Raw genomic sequence first — 12452 nt, 5'->3', positions numbered from 1 at the left:
GAACTCACTTCAGCAATCCATGTGGGAACAACACCACGATGAGCATTTTAAGTTTCAATTAAAGCATTCATCTTGACTATAGTACCCTTCTGCCCTGCTTCTGTCTCTCAAAGTCTGTTCCGAAGATGCTTATGGTCTCATACAGAACAATGAAGGCACAGCCTGCTCCTAACAGCTGTGTTGCGAGGAAGGCCTGGGCTGGGGCTGCAGCAGTGTCCCATGCTGCAAGTACAGAGCACACCATGCACCTCTCTGTGCTGGCCAGATGTGACCCTGCAGAGTCTGCTACGACTGGCCAACTCCCATCACTCAAGCTGGCCAACTCGCATCACTCAAGGTTTAGCTGGCCCAGTCCCTCTAGGAATTCAAGCTGTGAAACAACTGTCTATATAATTTGAAAAGTCAACAGAAAGTGTCACAGATTATAGCTATGTACTCCAGACATTCAAGAACCTGTGCAGACAGTGCACAAGAACTACTTTGCAAATGCATGGTACACAGGAGAACTGTTTAGAACACAGTTTAAACCCATGTAGGTCAAGAAGCAGAAAGCTTTCCTTTTAAGAACATCTCAGTTAAGAAGAAATGCATTGAGTAAAGTTAAAATCTGGCAAGAGATGACTGGGAACACTGTGAGAGCACACTGATGCCACAGCATGTGCTATACCACACATCTTTCTATTGTCATTTTGGTCACTCACTTCAGACTAATGCCACCAAACATTTAAGGAGGCATAGGGAGCAATAGCTATTATAGAAAATCAGGTACTTGAAACCATTTTAGAAACACTGTCCTTGTGCTGCTTTAGGCTGGGGTAGTTAGTTTTCTTCACAGTAGCTGTGTTTTTGGATTTGTGCATAAGTGTCAAGATGTTTTTGTTATTGCTGAGCAATGCTTACACAGGGTCAAGTCATTTTCTGCTTCTCATCTCATCAGCAAGTAGGCAGGGGGGACACAACAAGTTGGGAAGGGACACAGGCAGGGCAGCTGATTCCAACTGACCCAAGATATTCTACAGCATAAGGCATCACACTCAGCATATAAAGCTGGGAAAGAAGGTGGGAGGACATTTGGAGTGGTGTTTGTCTTCCCAAGTCACCAATACACCTGATAGAACTCTGCTTTCCTGGGAGCGGCTGAACACCTGCCTGTCCATGGGAAGCTGTGAATGAATTCCTGTTTCTGCACTGCTTGTGTTTTGCATGCTTATTTTACTTTCCTTATTAAACTGTCCTTATCTTAACCCATGAGTTCTCTCACTTCACCCTTCCAATTCTCTCCATCCCAAGGCAGGGGAAGTTGAGTGAATAGCTGCATGGGTCTGAGTTACCAGCTGGGGTTAAACCATAACTCTCCTCTAACCCAGTTCTGATCTGTTTCTAACCTTACAGAACAGCAGAACAGTCATCAGGGCCCAAGTCCCATCACCCTCAGCTGTTTGTATTCCAGGAGTCCTGCACAGCTCTGTTACTGTGATGGCATTAGGTGCTACCAGTGCTTTGATACAGCATTTTTAAGTTGCATTTTTCCTATTAAAAATAAAGAATAAACTACAGGTGAAATAGGCAAGACTAGAGATGCCCTTATAATGTCAGGAATAACAACACAATTGCACACCCTCCGTGATTTTCTTAATAAATAAAGATCAACACCCAGAGATGTATTGGTTCACATGGTACTTAGAGAGAAATTTAGGCTGGGCTTTTGAGGGCAACTCTTTGCAAGAGTTAACTTTTGTATTCAGAGATAAATAAGCTATTGTGCTATTTTAGGTCAGTTTCATAATCTCTAACAGGCCAGCTGTAAAAACGAGTTTTATTAAGATTAGCAACCTTGATTTAGAAAGAAGTTTAATATCCCACTGAAATCTATATGGAGGCCAAGAAGCATTTCTAAAAAACTGCTACATAGCATGTGAATTTTAACACAAACCATGATGCTGGAGACAATAATGAAATACGAGGGTTCCTAAATATTTTTGTCACAAACCCAATACTAAATAACAGAATAAATTATTAGGACAATAACCTGCAAATACTGAGATACAGTAATAAGCAGTACCACCTCATAAAAATAAATTTTAATATTAACAACTCAATTTCATATGACTGCATATTAATCTATCTTTTTTTTTTTCAAAGTTCAAACAATGTTCAAATTCTGTCTTGTCTACAAAGATGGGTTTATTTTCCTTCATTCTTCTGCACTGACTGCATGGCTTCTGCTTTGACTCTATTTCGTTTTCTTTTTCTTCTTTTCTTTTTTTCAGCAGAAGGCTCCTGACCCTCCTGTGTTTTCTTCTTTTTCTTCTTCAGACAGCTAAGAGGATTGGGGCCGCCTGCCCTTTTGCGTTTTCTTCTCTTTTCACCTTGTTGCTTTACTAGTCCTTCTTTTTCTTTAAGCTCCACAATACTTTGTTTTTGGTACTCTGGAACAAGCTGATTTGTCTGCAACTTTTGAACAAATGCCAAAGATTTAGGAGAAGGTTTGTCTAGAACCATAGTGTTCTGAATAATAAAGAGGAGAGGAATTCCAGGCTTCCTTTTCACTTTGTTTGATAAGTCCTGGTCCTGCAAAATTAAACACTTTAGTCAATATTTTCAGATGAAATGGTATTTGCAATTCAAATGCACCTACTTTTAATACAAAACTATGAAGATAAATTACATTATGAAAAAGATAAGAAACTTAATTTAGCAGATATACATGACTTTCAGAGCAACTAAATTTCAGTTTCTCTCCTGAGTACCTGTACTTCTGATGCAAAATTTACCAACATTTTCCTTTTTCCTGCATGTATATGCATACATACATTTTTTGAGGAAAAAGTCCCAATTCACTTGTATGCAGACCACCACAACACAAGAAGTAACATAATTTTTTCTGTAATAAATAATTTTTAAACTCCTGTAACTTACATAACTATAAAGAATTCTGCTATAAACTCTTTTTTATATATTGTATATAATTTATACATGCAGTCCCAGTAACAAACCCCCCAAAAAAGCCTTTTTTATTTGTATAGTTATTTATTCTTTAGTTCAAAATGTCTTTAAATTTAAGTTATATGGATGTTAACACTTAATTTCATTTTTCAGAGTACTGTGCAAAGCAGTTTAGAGAGGAGGATGCACACACAAGCAGTATGCAAATTGACATTCACGAGTTGTTTTTTTCATGTCAATACCTAGTCAGTATGTTTTCTTACTCTTTCACCTAAACTAAGCAGTGTCATTACAGAGTAAAAAAATCTACTTGTTCAAGTAGGAGAAAAGATTCCCTGCTTCATTATTAGGAAATACATTAAAGAGCAAGTCAGGCTTTACATGATTAATTCCCACAAACTATTTAAAAACCTCACAATCAAGGTTACTGTAGGCTTCTTTATCCTTAGGTATCAAAATATCATTTCAAAAGAAATGGAGCTACATTTCCCATGAGCTTTTACCTGTGTAGCAATAAAGAAGCGATGAGGGTTGCCATCTTCAATCATGGAAAGTAAACAGGTTGAACCACTCACAGGATTCTTATGGTGAGAACAGTTTCGAACTTGAAATCTCTGGGCAATTAATTTTGCTCCATACAGTGCTTTCCCCAGTGATTCAAGTTCTTTTATAACACATCTGAAAACCAGAAGAGACAATAATTTTTAAACAAAAAAAACCCTCATATTTTTTACAACAGCAAAAGGCTGATGTGAGTTACTTAGGAATGAGCAACGCCCAGTTGTTCAGGCTCTGAACTCCAGAAAGCAATAGCCCATCTGAAGACATCAGCAAGGTTTCCTTGGCTGTAAACATGATTGACCAGTAATAAGATTAGGATATATTAAATGACTTAAAAATTCACATCAGTGACAATGCTGAGTCCTTAAATTTATGCTTGAATACCACTGAGCATATGAACCACTACCTAACAAATAAAATTATTTTTAAAATTTAATTTATTTTTAAATTAACTTATTATAAAATTTGAAAATGTAATTTATTTTTAAAAATGGAAATAAAAGATCTGGGGAAAAACAGTCCAGTCAGTCTAACCTCTGTGCCTAGCAAGAGTATGGAGCAGATCCTCCTGGAAAGTACATAAGGCATGAGGAAAACAAGGGCAACATGGCTTCACTAAGGGGAAACCATGAAAAATATGGTAGCCTTCTGTGACAGAGCTACAGTGCTGATGGATAAGGAAGGGCAACAGATGTCACCCAACTGCACTTAGGCAAAGCTTTGCACACTGTTCCACACAACTTCCTTGTCTTTACACTGGAGGCATGGCTTTGACAGATGTATCAGTTGGTGGATATGGATTGACTGGAGGGCTGCACTTGAAGAGCTGCAGTCAACAGCTCAATGTCCAAGTGGAGACCAGTGACAAGTGTCGTTCCTCAGGGGTTGGTATTGGAACATGTGACATCTTTAGTGTCATTTGACATCTTCAGTGACATGGACAGTGGGAGCCAGGGCACCTTCAGCACGTTTGCCATAGACACCAAGCTGTGTGGTGCTGTTGACACTCTGGAGGGAAGGGGCCTGGAGAAGCTTCAGATGGGATTGTGTAATCCTTATGAAGTTCAACAATGCCAAGTGCAAGGTCCTGTATATGGGTCAATGCAACCCAAGCACAAATACTGGGAAGAGAATGGATTGAGAGCAGCCCTGACAAGAGTGACCTGGGAGGTGTGTTGGTGGACAAGAAGCTCAACATGAGCTGGCAATGTGTCAGCAATGTGAAAGCCAGCTGTGACCTGGGCTTCATCAAAAGCAGCGCAGGCAGCAAGGCGAGGGAGGGGATTCTCTCCCCCTTCTCCACGCTAGTGAGACCCCACCTGGGGGTCACAGCGAGCCAGCTCATTTCCCCTGCAAGGCTCTTTTCATAACATTGAGGTGCTGTCTCAGCAAGTCAGCATTCTGACAGCAAACATGTCCATTCAGCTGGCCTAAGTGGAAGCTGGTCAAAATGACCAACTGATATTGCTGACAAAACAAGCAAGAAGTGACGTTTCAACATGACGGGAATAGTTTGGATCAAAGCAATTCCCAAACCTTTCACAGCTAAGGACATGACTCAATACTTTATACTGTTTAGAAGTGCAGGCCAGTTCCACAGGCTGTGCAAGAAGGCTCAGTGTGTTTTTTGAATCTCTTCCTGCTATTTTCACTATTTGCCTCCATAGCAGGCAGTTGACTATTCTGTTATTGCAGACATACAATGTAACTGTATTTTTGTATTTTAATATATACACTATACCTAATCAAATAATAACAAAGGCAACTTAGAGACAACTTCAGTATGCAGTGTGCATGCTTTACTTCCGTATCTTTGTCTAGCCCATCCTTGTCCTCCCTCGCGAACAGCTGCTTTGGAACAACCCGGCACTGGCAAGCTGCAGCTCCTGCCAGGCAAGAACTCCCTCCAGGCCCAGGAATCTCCGCTCGCCCCTGCTGTTACCACCTCGCCAAGCAGACGCTGCGGGTGGGACGAGACTCACCCGGCCCTCCCTCACACCGCGGGGTTACCGCTGGCCCCGCAGTTCGTGCCACTTTCGGAAAGGCAGCTGGGTGCGAGGGGATGCTCCCAGCCTCCTGCGAGTTACCCTCAGCCCCCAGCACCACCGCCTCCCCCGGCCGGCAGCCGGAGCGCGCTCCCCGCCGTACCGCGTGGTGCAGAGCTGCGCGGCGCCGTCCAGGTACCCGGGCAGCTGCTCCCGGATCTGGATCTTGTTGCGAAGCGCGGCCTGGCAGAAGGTGCCATCCAGCAGCACCTGGAAGGGCTCGCGGAACTGGAAATTGTGCTTGTAGAAGCCCATGATCTTCTTAGCGTGTTTCTGTCTCGTCACCCCCATGGCGTCCGCGCCGCCGCCCGGAACGGCCGCGGCTGCCCCGGAAGCTGGGCCGGGCCCGGGCGGGGCCTCCCCCGGAGAGCCGGGACCGGCCGGGGCAGCTGCCCCGTGCCCGGAGCGTCGCGCCTGCCCGTCCCGCCCTGCACACGGGTAACCTCAGGGTTGGTTCATTGCCCCTTGTTCTGCGGTGCTGTGCTGGCTCCTGCCGTTTGCTAAGATAAGAAATGCCGAGTTTTTCTTTTTTTGCTAGTTCACTGTACTGATAAAATTACAGTTGCTGTCGCTGAGACTGCAGTTTAATCACACATCAGCATACAGAATCACAGAATCAATTTGGTTGGAAGAGCGCTCTGCGGTCATCGAGTCCAACTTAGGATCCAGCACCACTTTGTCAACCATACCATGGCACTGAGTGCCATGTTCAGTCTTGGGCATCTCCAGAGACGGTGATTCCACCTCCTCCCTGGGCAGTCCATTCCAATGTCACATCGCCCTTTGTGTTACAAAGTTTCACCTAATGTCCAATCTAAACCTCTCTGGCACAGCTTAACGCTACATCCTCTCATCCTGACACTTGTTACCTGGAGGGCTTAGGAATACTTAAGAAGGCTTAGTCAGTGTCCATTTATATTTTTTGCCTGTATTGGCTACATCAGTCTTAAGTTCAATGTGCACAAAACCGAATATTCTACATTTTAATTTTTTCCCAAGACAATTTAATTGCACTGCAGTCTGGGGACACAGCTGTCATTGAAAAAGTGCACAAACTACTCCCTGTCTAACACAAAACATGAACACACCAGATACCTGACATTAAGAAACCAAACTTAATGCCTCTGTTTTAGTCAGGCAAGAGGATGTGATACCTTAACACCCTCAAAATGATAATTGGAGACATCTGTCTTGATATGCAGGTTCCACAGGAGACATCTTTCTGCCAGGAACAACTGTACTGCAAGCAAAACCATGGCAAGCACCTGCCAGTTTGTTGTAATCAGTCAGGCTGCTCTAAGATCATTTGAGCAAATACTCAGCTGTCATATTGGCCTTTTTGCTAGCAAATAGACATGGAAAATAAGTGCTTCCAAGTAAGTTAGTTAGTGTCAAGAGAAAGTGATTACGATTCTAGAAATTCAAATGCTTACATGGAAAAGTATTTTCAAGCACTTAGGATGAAAAGTGCAAAGAACAGGTGATTGAGAATATTTTCCATGGATCTAGTTGTGCTGTTGACAATATTTTTCTGCCACTGAATCCTTCTTTCCAGCTGTCTTCTGTGTTGTTGTGTGTGCTCCTGGCTATCATGGACATACATGGCTATATGCCTTATTATGAGCTAAGTGAAATGTTGAATTCATAATTAGACATAGTCTTATATATAAAAAGTCTTCATTTATCTTCAGTCCTGTAGCTGACGTGTTTCCATAATGCCATGATGATTCAGTTCTCCTATCTAACTGCAGTTTCATTGTTGAAGATGTTGGACAAAAACATTCAGCAAGACTCCAAAATAAAACCTTTCTAGAGAAATCATTTTTTCTTCAAGTAGGTTTCTGCTTGTTTGTTTCTGCGTTCTGTGTGTGTGTGATGACAACTAAGTAACTGCCCAAAGACAGGCACTTACTCCATGTTAAGAATATTTTCCACACCTTACAGCTAGAATGAGGAATCTCCAGTGATAACAGCTGCTATTACAGAATGGAGATAAAAATGAAAAACAAGTAAAGAAGAAATTGAACTAGTTTTTGAACTAAGTGCAAAGTAAGATATAATCCAGAGTCGGGTGTTAAATACCATTGCAATGAGACACTGTTCCTCTGGTAAATAGTATATTCACAGACAAGTTGTAATGTAGTTGGTATATGTGGAATATGTTCAGAAGGTTGTCTAGCAGGCAAAACACAGCATAGATTTCTCCTTCTTCATTGGTCAGAAGATGGCATTAATTGGATGATAAGCTACTTTCAGTACAATTATATTTCATATGTATGCAATTGTTTGAAAATTTATTTTTAATAAATTTAAAATATTAAAAATAAGGTCTATAAGACTACTATAGCAGTGCAGAGAAGTACAGTTCTTTCAGCATTTTCTTTCATATTTTGACAGTATTTTTCATAAACTAAAATCCACCATATTCCTTCCAAGTTCAAATCTTTTACTATTCCCATGAGCCATCTGTAAAGTGGATTTTTGAAAAAAATAAGCCTAGGGATATTACTAGAGGTGTTGAATCCAGACTCCTCTGGTACCTGGGGTTTGTTGCTGCTTCTGGTTGCTGAAATCCATCCACATACACTCTCTGGACCCAGCAGGATTCTTATGCTCCCATGTGTCCTGGACAAGTGTGGCACACACAGAGGGCACTAACAGAGCCAGCCAGTCAGACTACCACAGCACACAGAACTCTACCAGAAATTACACGTAATGCACATTCAGAGAATGAAGTGCTGCTCCCCCTCTCCAGCTGAACAAGACTGAAATGCCCAGGTGATCACTCACACATCCTCACTCCCTGTACTCACCAGAACACTCTCATTCACAAATCCCCATGGTCCCTCGGTCCCTCCAATGCCCATGCCTGGACCCTGGCTCTCCCGGACATGTATGTGTGTCTCCTGCTCACTGGCTAGTCCAATTTAAATCTGATAGCAGATTACACATCCACAGGATTAAATTCACTGGGGCAGGAAATTGAAGTGCAAAAGAAAAGTTAGAAACAAGCTTTATAAAAAGATAGGACTAGTTGCTGTGATCAGACAGAGAGCTCAGTAAGACAAATGTATTGAATGCTGCCAGCTCACATATGAGTCCCCTTACATCTCATTTTCCCATTTGTCTTCTTAGATCCTTCCTGATCCTTCCTTTCCCTGTCTTTGGCCAATTCTGTGAACACCCCATAGAAAATTTTGCAGACTCCTGCTGATACACCATAAGAAATTTTGCACAGTGCTATACACCCCCTCAAATATCTTGTGTCACTCATGGATAATCATGTTTTCCTATTATTACCAGAGACAAAGCTCAAAGAGACCCTCTTCAGGGTGTCTTCCTGGACAGCTCCTTTAATGGCCTCAAAGCCTCTGCTCCCCACTCTTGTCTTTGTTACCATCTACTTATTCAGTAAATGTTGTGCACCTGTGTGTGTTTCATAGTTCACATGCCCTCCTGTCATCTTTTATACTGAACAAACGCAATGAACCAGATGCTTTTGCATTCCACATACACTTACAAAGACTGTCAGTAGCACAGCAAAGCTTGTCATAAAGCTCAGGGAATGGTTATGTTTTAGAAATTTCTTGCTATTGTATTTTTAATTAAGAAGTTTCATCAATTATCTGGCTGCACTACCAAAAGACTGAGTTTAGGGTTTTGCGTGTTCCAGTGTTTTGGGGGGGTTGGGTTTGGTTTTGGTTTTTGTCTTTTTTTTTTTTCTTTTTAAGGTGAACATTTTATTGAAGCACTAACAAACCACTTGCATCTTCAGTAGCCTGCCTACCAGCAGTGTCATTGCAGAAGTGAGCCTGAGGAGCAATGTGGAGGTTGTTTTAAGATTACCTTTATTAATGTGACTTGCTTTGTCCAAGGACAAGAAACAGAATTTGAAATGAAGAACTTCTTTTTCTGAAATACAAGTCCTTGTTTGCTGCCAGACACGATACAGGTTTCTTGGTACAGTTCTGATCTGACAAAACAGTTCCTGTGTCTTTATCAATAATATTAATACCTTGAAGGTAAATAGACAGTTTTTATGAAAAAAGGGATCACTGAAGAAGGAGACCTTCTTTCTCTGCATCCAAAGTGGGAGGAGATGTTCATGCTGAACTTCCCAAGCCTGTGCAGAGGTGAACCAGACATTACAGGAAGCTGGGCTTCACCAGGCACACTGCACACAAAATGTGCTCCAGCAGAAAATTAGCTCTCTGCAGAGCACTATCTCTTGGCATAAATGAGTTCATCTCTGGTTTTGAGTGCTAGGTACTGCAGTAGTAGAATTAAATAACAAAATTGCAGTGACATGGATTACTTGAAGTGAAAGCTGTTCTTTACCAAAGGAGCTTTGATGTAGGCCTAGTAACAAAGATTTCCTCCTAATAGCTGGCACTTGTCAAATGCTTGTAGTTGAGAAAATAGCTTCTGATTCTCCCAAAGTTGTCCTGTGTCAGACCTTTTTAATCTGAATGTGTTGCTTTGGGCAAATGTGCTGAGTGGTTATCTGCAGTAAGTCTTATTACCATGCTTAAATATGAGAAATGAACTGATTTACAAAAAAAATAAAAGGGTAAGGTTTTAAATTCCAACATTTAAAAATAAACAAAACTGTAATAAACACAGCTCATAAATCATTTTTGGAGGGTATCTGAAAATACTTTCCTAGGTGTATTTTTTGATAATTTTTCTGAGGTATGTATAGGCCACAGAAGAAGATTCAGATACATTTACTGCTAAATTGTATTTGTCAGAATGTATATTATTCACTGGTGGCCCCTCCTGTCATTACCTTGGGGTTGGTATTGAGCTTTTGAATTTTAGTCTTTATCATGCATATTCTTCTTTTACAGTGCCTGTTTTTCTGATATCTCATGGGAATGCAGTATCTGGATTTATAATAACTGTGGCTGTGACAAGTTCTGTTTTTCCTTCATGGGTTGGTATGATTTTAGCAGATGAGAATTTTGTGTATGACAAAGCTTTCTGCTTTTCTGGCTCTATTGTTACCATAGCTAGAAAACTATTTCTGGCTTAAATACCATAATGGTCCATCACTAACTGTCCCACATTAACTGTCTTTTAAATTGTGTATCATAGGAAGCACACATTTAATGTAGAGTTCATAATATTTAGTTTCATAAGGGTAAGAAATAAAATACAGAGACTATCAATGCAGGTTTAAAGTGACTGCTTATAGTAGCATGTATTTTGAGAATGCTCTGGAGAACAAAGATTTTGCAGGCGACCTTATCTTTCTTACTAGAGCTGAAAGAAATTAGAGGGATGAAAATAATCAGTGGGATTCTTGACAGTTTCTCAAATGTTAAACCAGCTTTGCTGTCTTTTTTGACCTTGAACTAAATTCACATGAAAGATCAGAACAGATCAGAACAGAATCAGATCTTATCCAATGTAACTAAACTTTCTGGATAGATACACATCTCTGATGCACATAATTTAGTTTATGCAGCATTTTTGGTTAATGCAGCTCTTTATGATGTACATGTTAAACAACTGGTTTCATACTCCTGTAAGGACACACAAGGACATTGTTTTGGAGTAGCCTTCCCTCCCTGCACTGTTTCTCAAGATCTGCACCAGTTAGCTGCCATTCTGCACCACGTGTGACATACTGCAGTACTGCTCCCTCTGTACTCACTTGTAGAAGCCCTTGAAGGATGTAAAAGTGCCATAATGTAAAAAAATAGGAAGTCTTAGTGGAGTACCCAGGACTGGAATTGTAACTTCAATTTGTGAATTGTGAAGAACACAGGAGAGAGGAAGATACCTTGCCAAACCAAACTATCCTATATCTGATGTGCAAGATGGCTAGAGGGAAATAACAGAGTAATGCTTTACACCTCATCTCCTATTGTACCTATTGGTTCATTTTGAGCAGAACATCCCTCTCCCCCTTCTACTGTTTCTGATAGAAAGTAACTCCATTTTAGTTCTCTTAAACACCTACATGGTCTTACCTTGGTGATCACAGGAAGCTCAGAAGACATAAAACATTTTTGATTTTTGGTATGCTTACTTCCATGTCCTCAGTTCTTGTTCTCCTTAGAGAATGTTGTTATATTCATCATGGGATGGCTTGTGTGTCATTAAGAATCAGAAGGGTCAATTAATTGATTGATTAATTAACTGATTATGAAGAGAAGGCTGAACAAATTGACATCAAAAGAGAAATTATGTGAGAAGCCTACCTCCAACAAGAAATTAACTTATGGCCAAAATTCTGATTTATGCCAGAGAACTCAATTCAGTTGCCTGAGACACTATATGTATCTTTTCACCTTTTCATTGATTTCAGGGAGAAATCAGTTTACTGGGAACAGAGAAGTGGAATTTTTACAGTGTGGTAATAAATCATACATGCTCCCTATATTTACATAATTTTCTAACTTGATACTCTAGAAAAGTGTTTAGCTCTGCTTAGAAACATGTGGTAACTTTGTGAAATACCTTGTCTTTGTTTTCCAGGCCAAAATTAGCACTTAAAATGTCTGAGTTTGTTTTATCAAATGCATTTTCAATTAGGCAATTTTATTGTTAATTCCATTGTCATTGTTTTGCTCCTGTTAGCTGTATGCTAATGGGTTTGAGATGCAGTAGTAAATGATCCATTAATAATAAAAAATAGCTATAAACACTTGAAACATAAGAGTTAGTAAGAATAGAAGGTAACTAAAAACACTTATTGGAAAACATCTATTGAAAAAAACAAAGAAAAAAAAGGTTGAGTGGTGAAAAAACCCCCAAACTTTCTCAAGGAAAGAGCTTATATTTTTTAATATTTCCTTCACATGCAGAATTACCTTATTATACTACTGTCCATTTTATTTTAGTATAATGCTTATACTTCTGTCCAGTAAATGCTAAAAGGTTGCCTGTGTA

At 40.4% G+C, this 12452-nt stretch overlaps 1 protein-coding gene across 1 annotated transcript; it reads right to left on the bottom strand.

Moving 5' to 3' along the window:
- Positions 1–1797: 1797 nt before the first annotated feature.
- Positions 1798–5916, bottom strand: UTP23 (UTP23 small subunit processome component). The gene is made up of 3 exons (XM_053999911.1): positions 5656–5916; positions 3450–3624; positions 1798–2571 (listed from the first exon to the last, which is right to left on the bottom strand). Exons 1-3 carry the CDS (start codon positions 5841–5843, stop codon positions 2185–2187), a joined length of 750 nt encoding a protein of 249 aa, XP_053855886.1. The 5' UTR covers positions 5844–5916; the 3' UTR covers positions 1798–2184.
- Positions 5917–12452: the final 6536 nt, after the last annotated feature.

The sequence above is a fragment of the Vidua macroura genome, chromosome 1 (genome assembly GCF_024509145.1).
Source record: "Vidua macroura isolate BioBank_ID:100142 chromosome 1, ASM2450914v1, whole genome shotgun sequence".
NCBI lineage: Eukaryota > Metazoa > Chordata > Aves > Passeriformes > Viduidae > Vidua > Vidua macroura.
The sequence above is the reverse complement of the archived record's forward strand: the minus strand, read 5'-3'. Positions and strand labels throughout refer to the sequence as shown.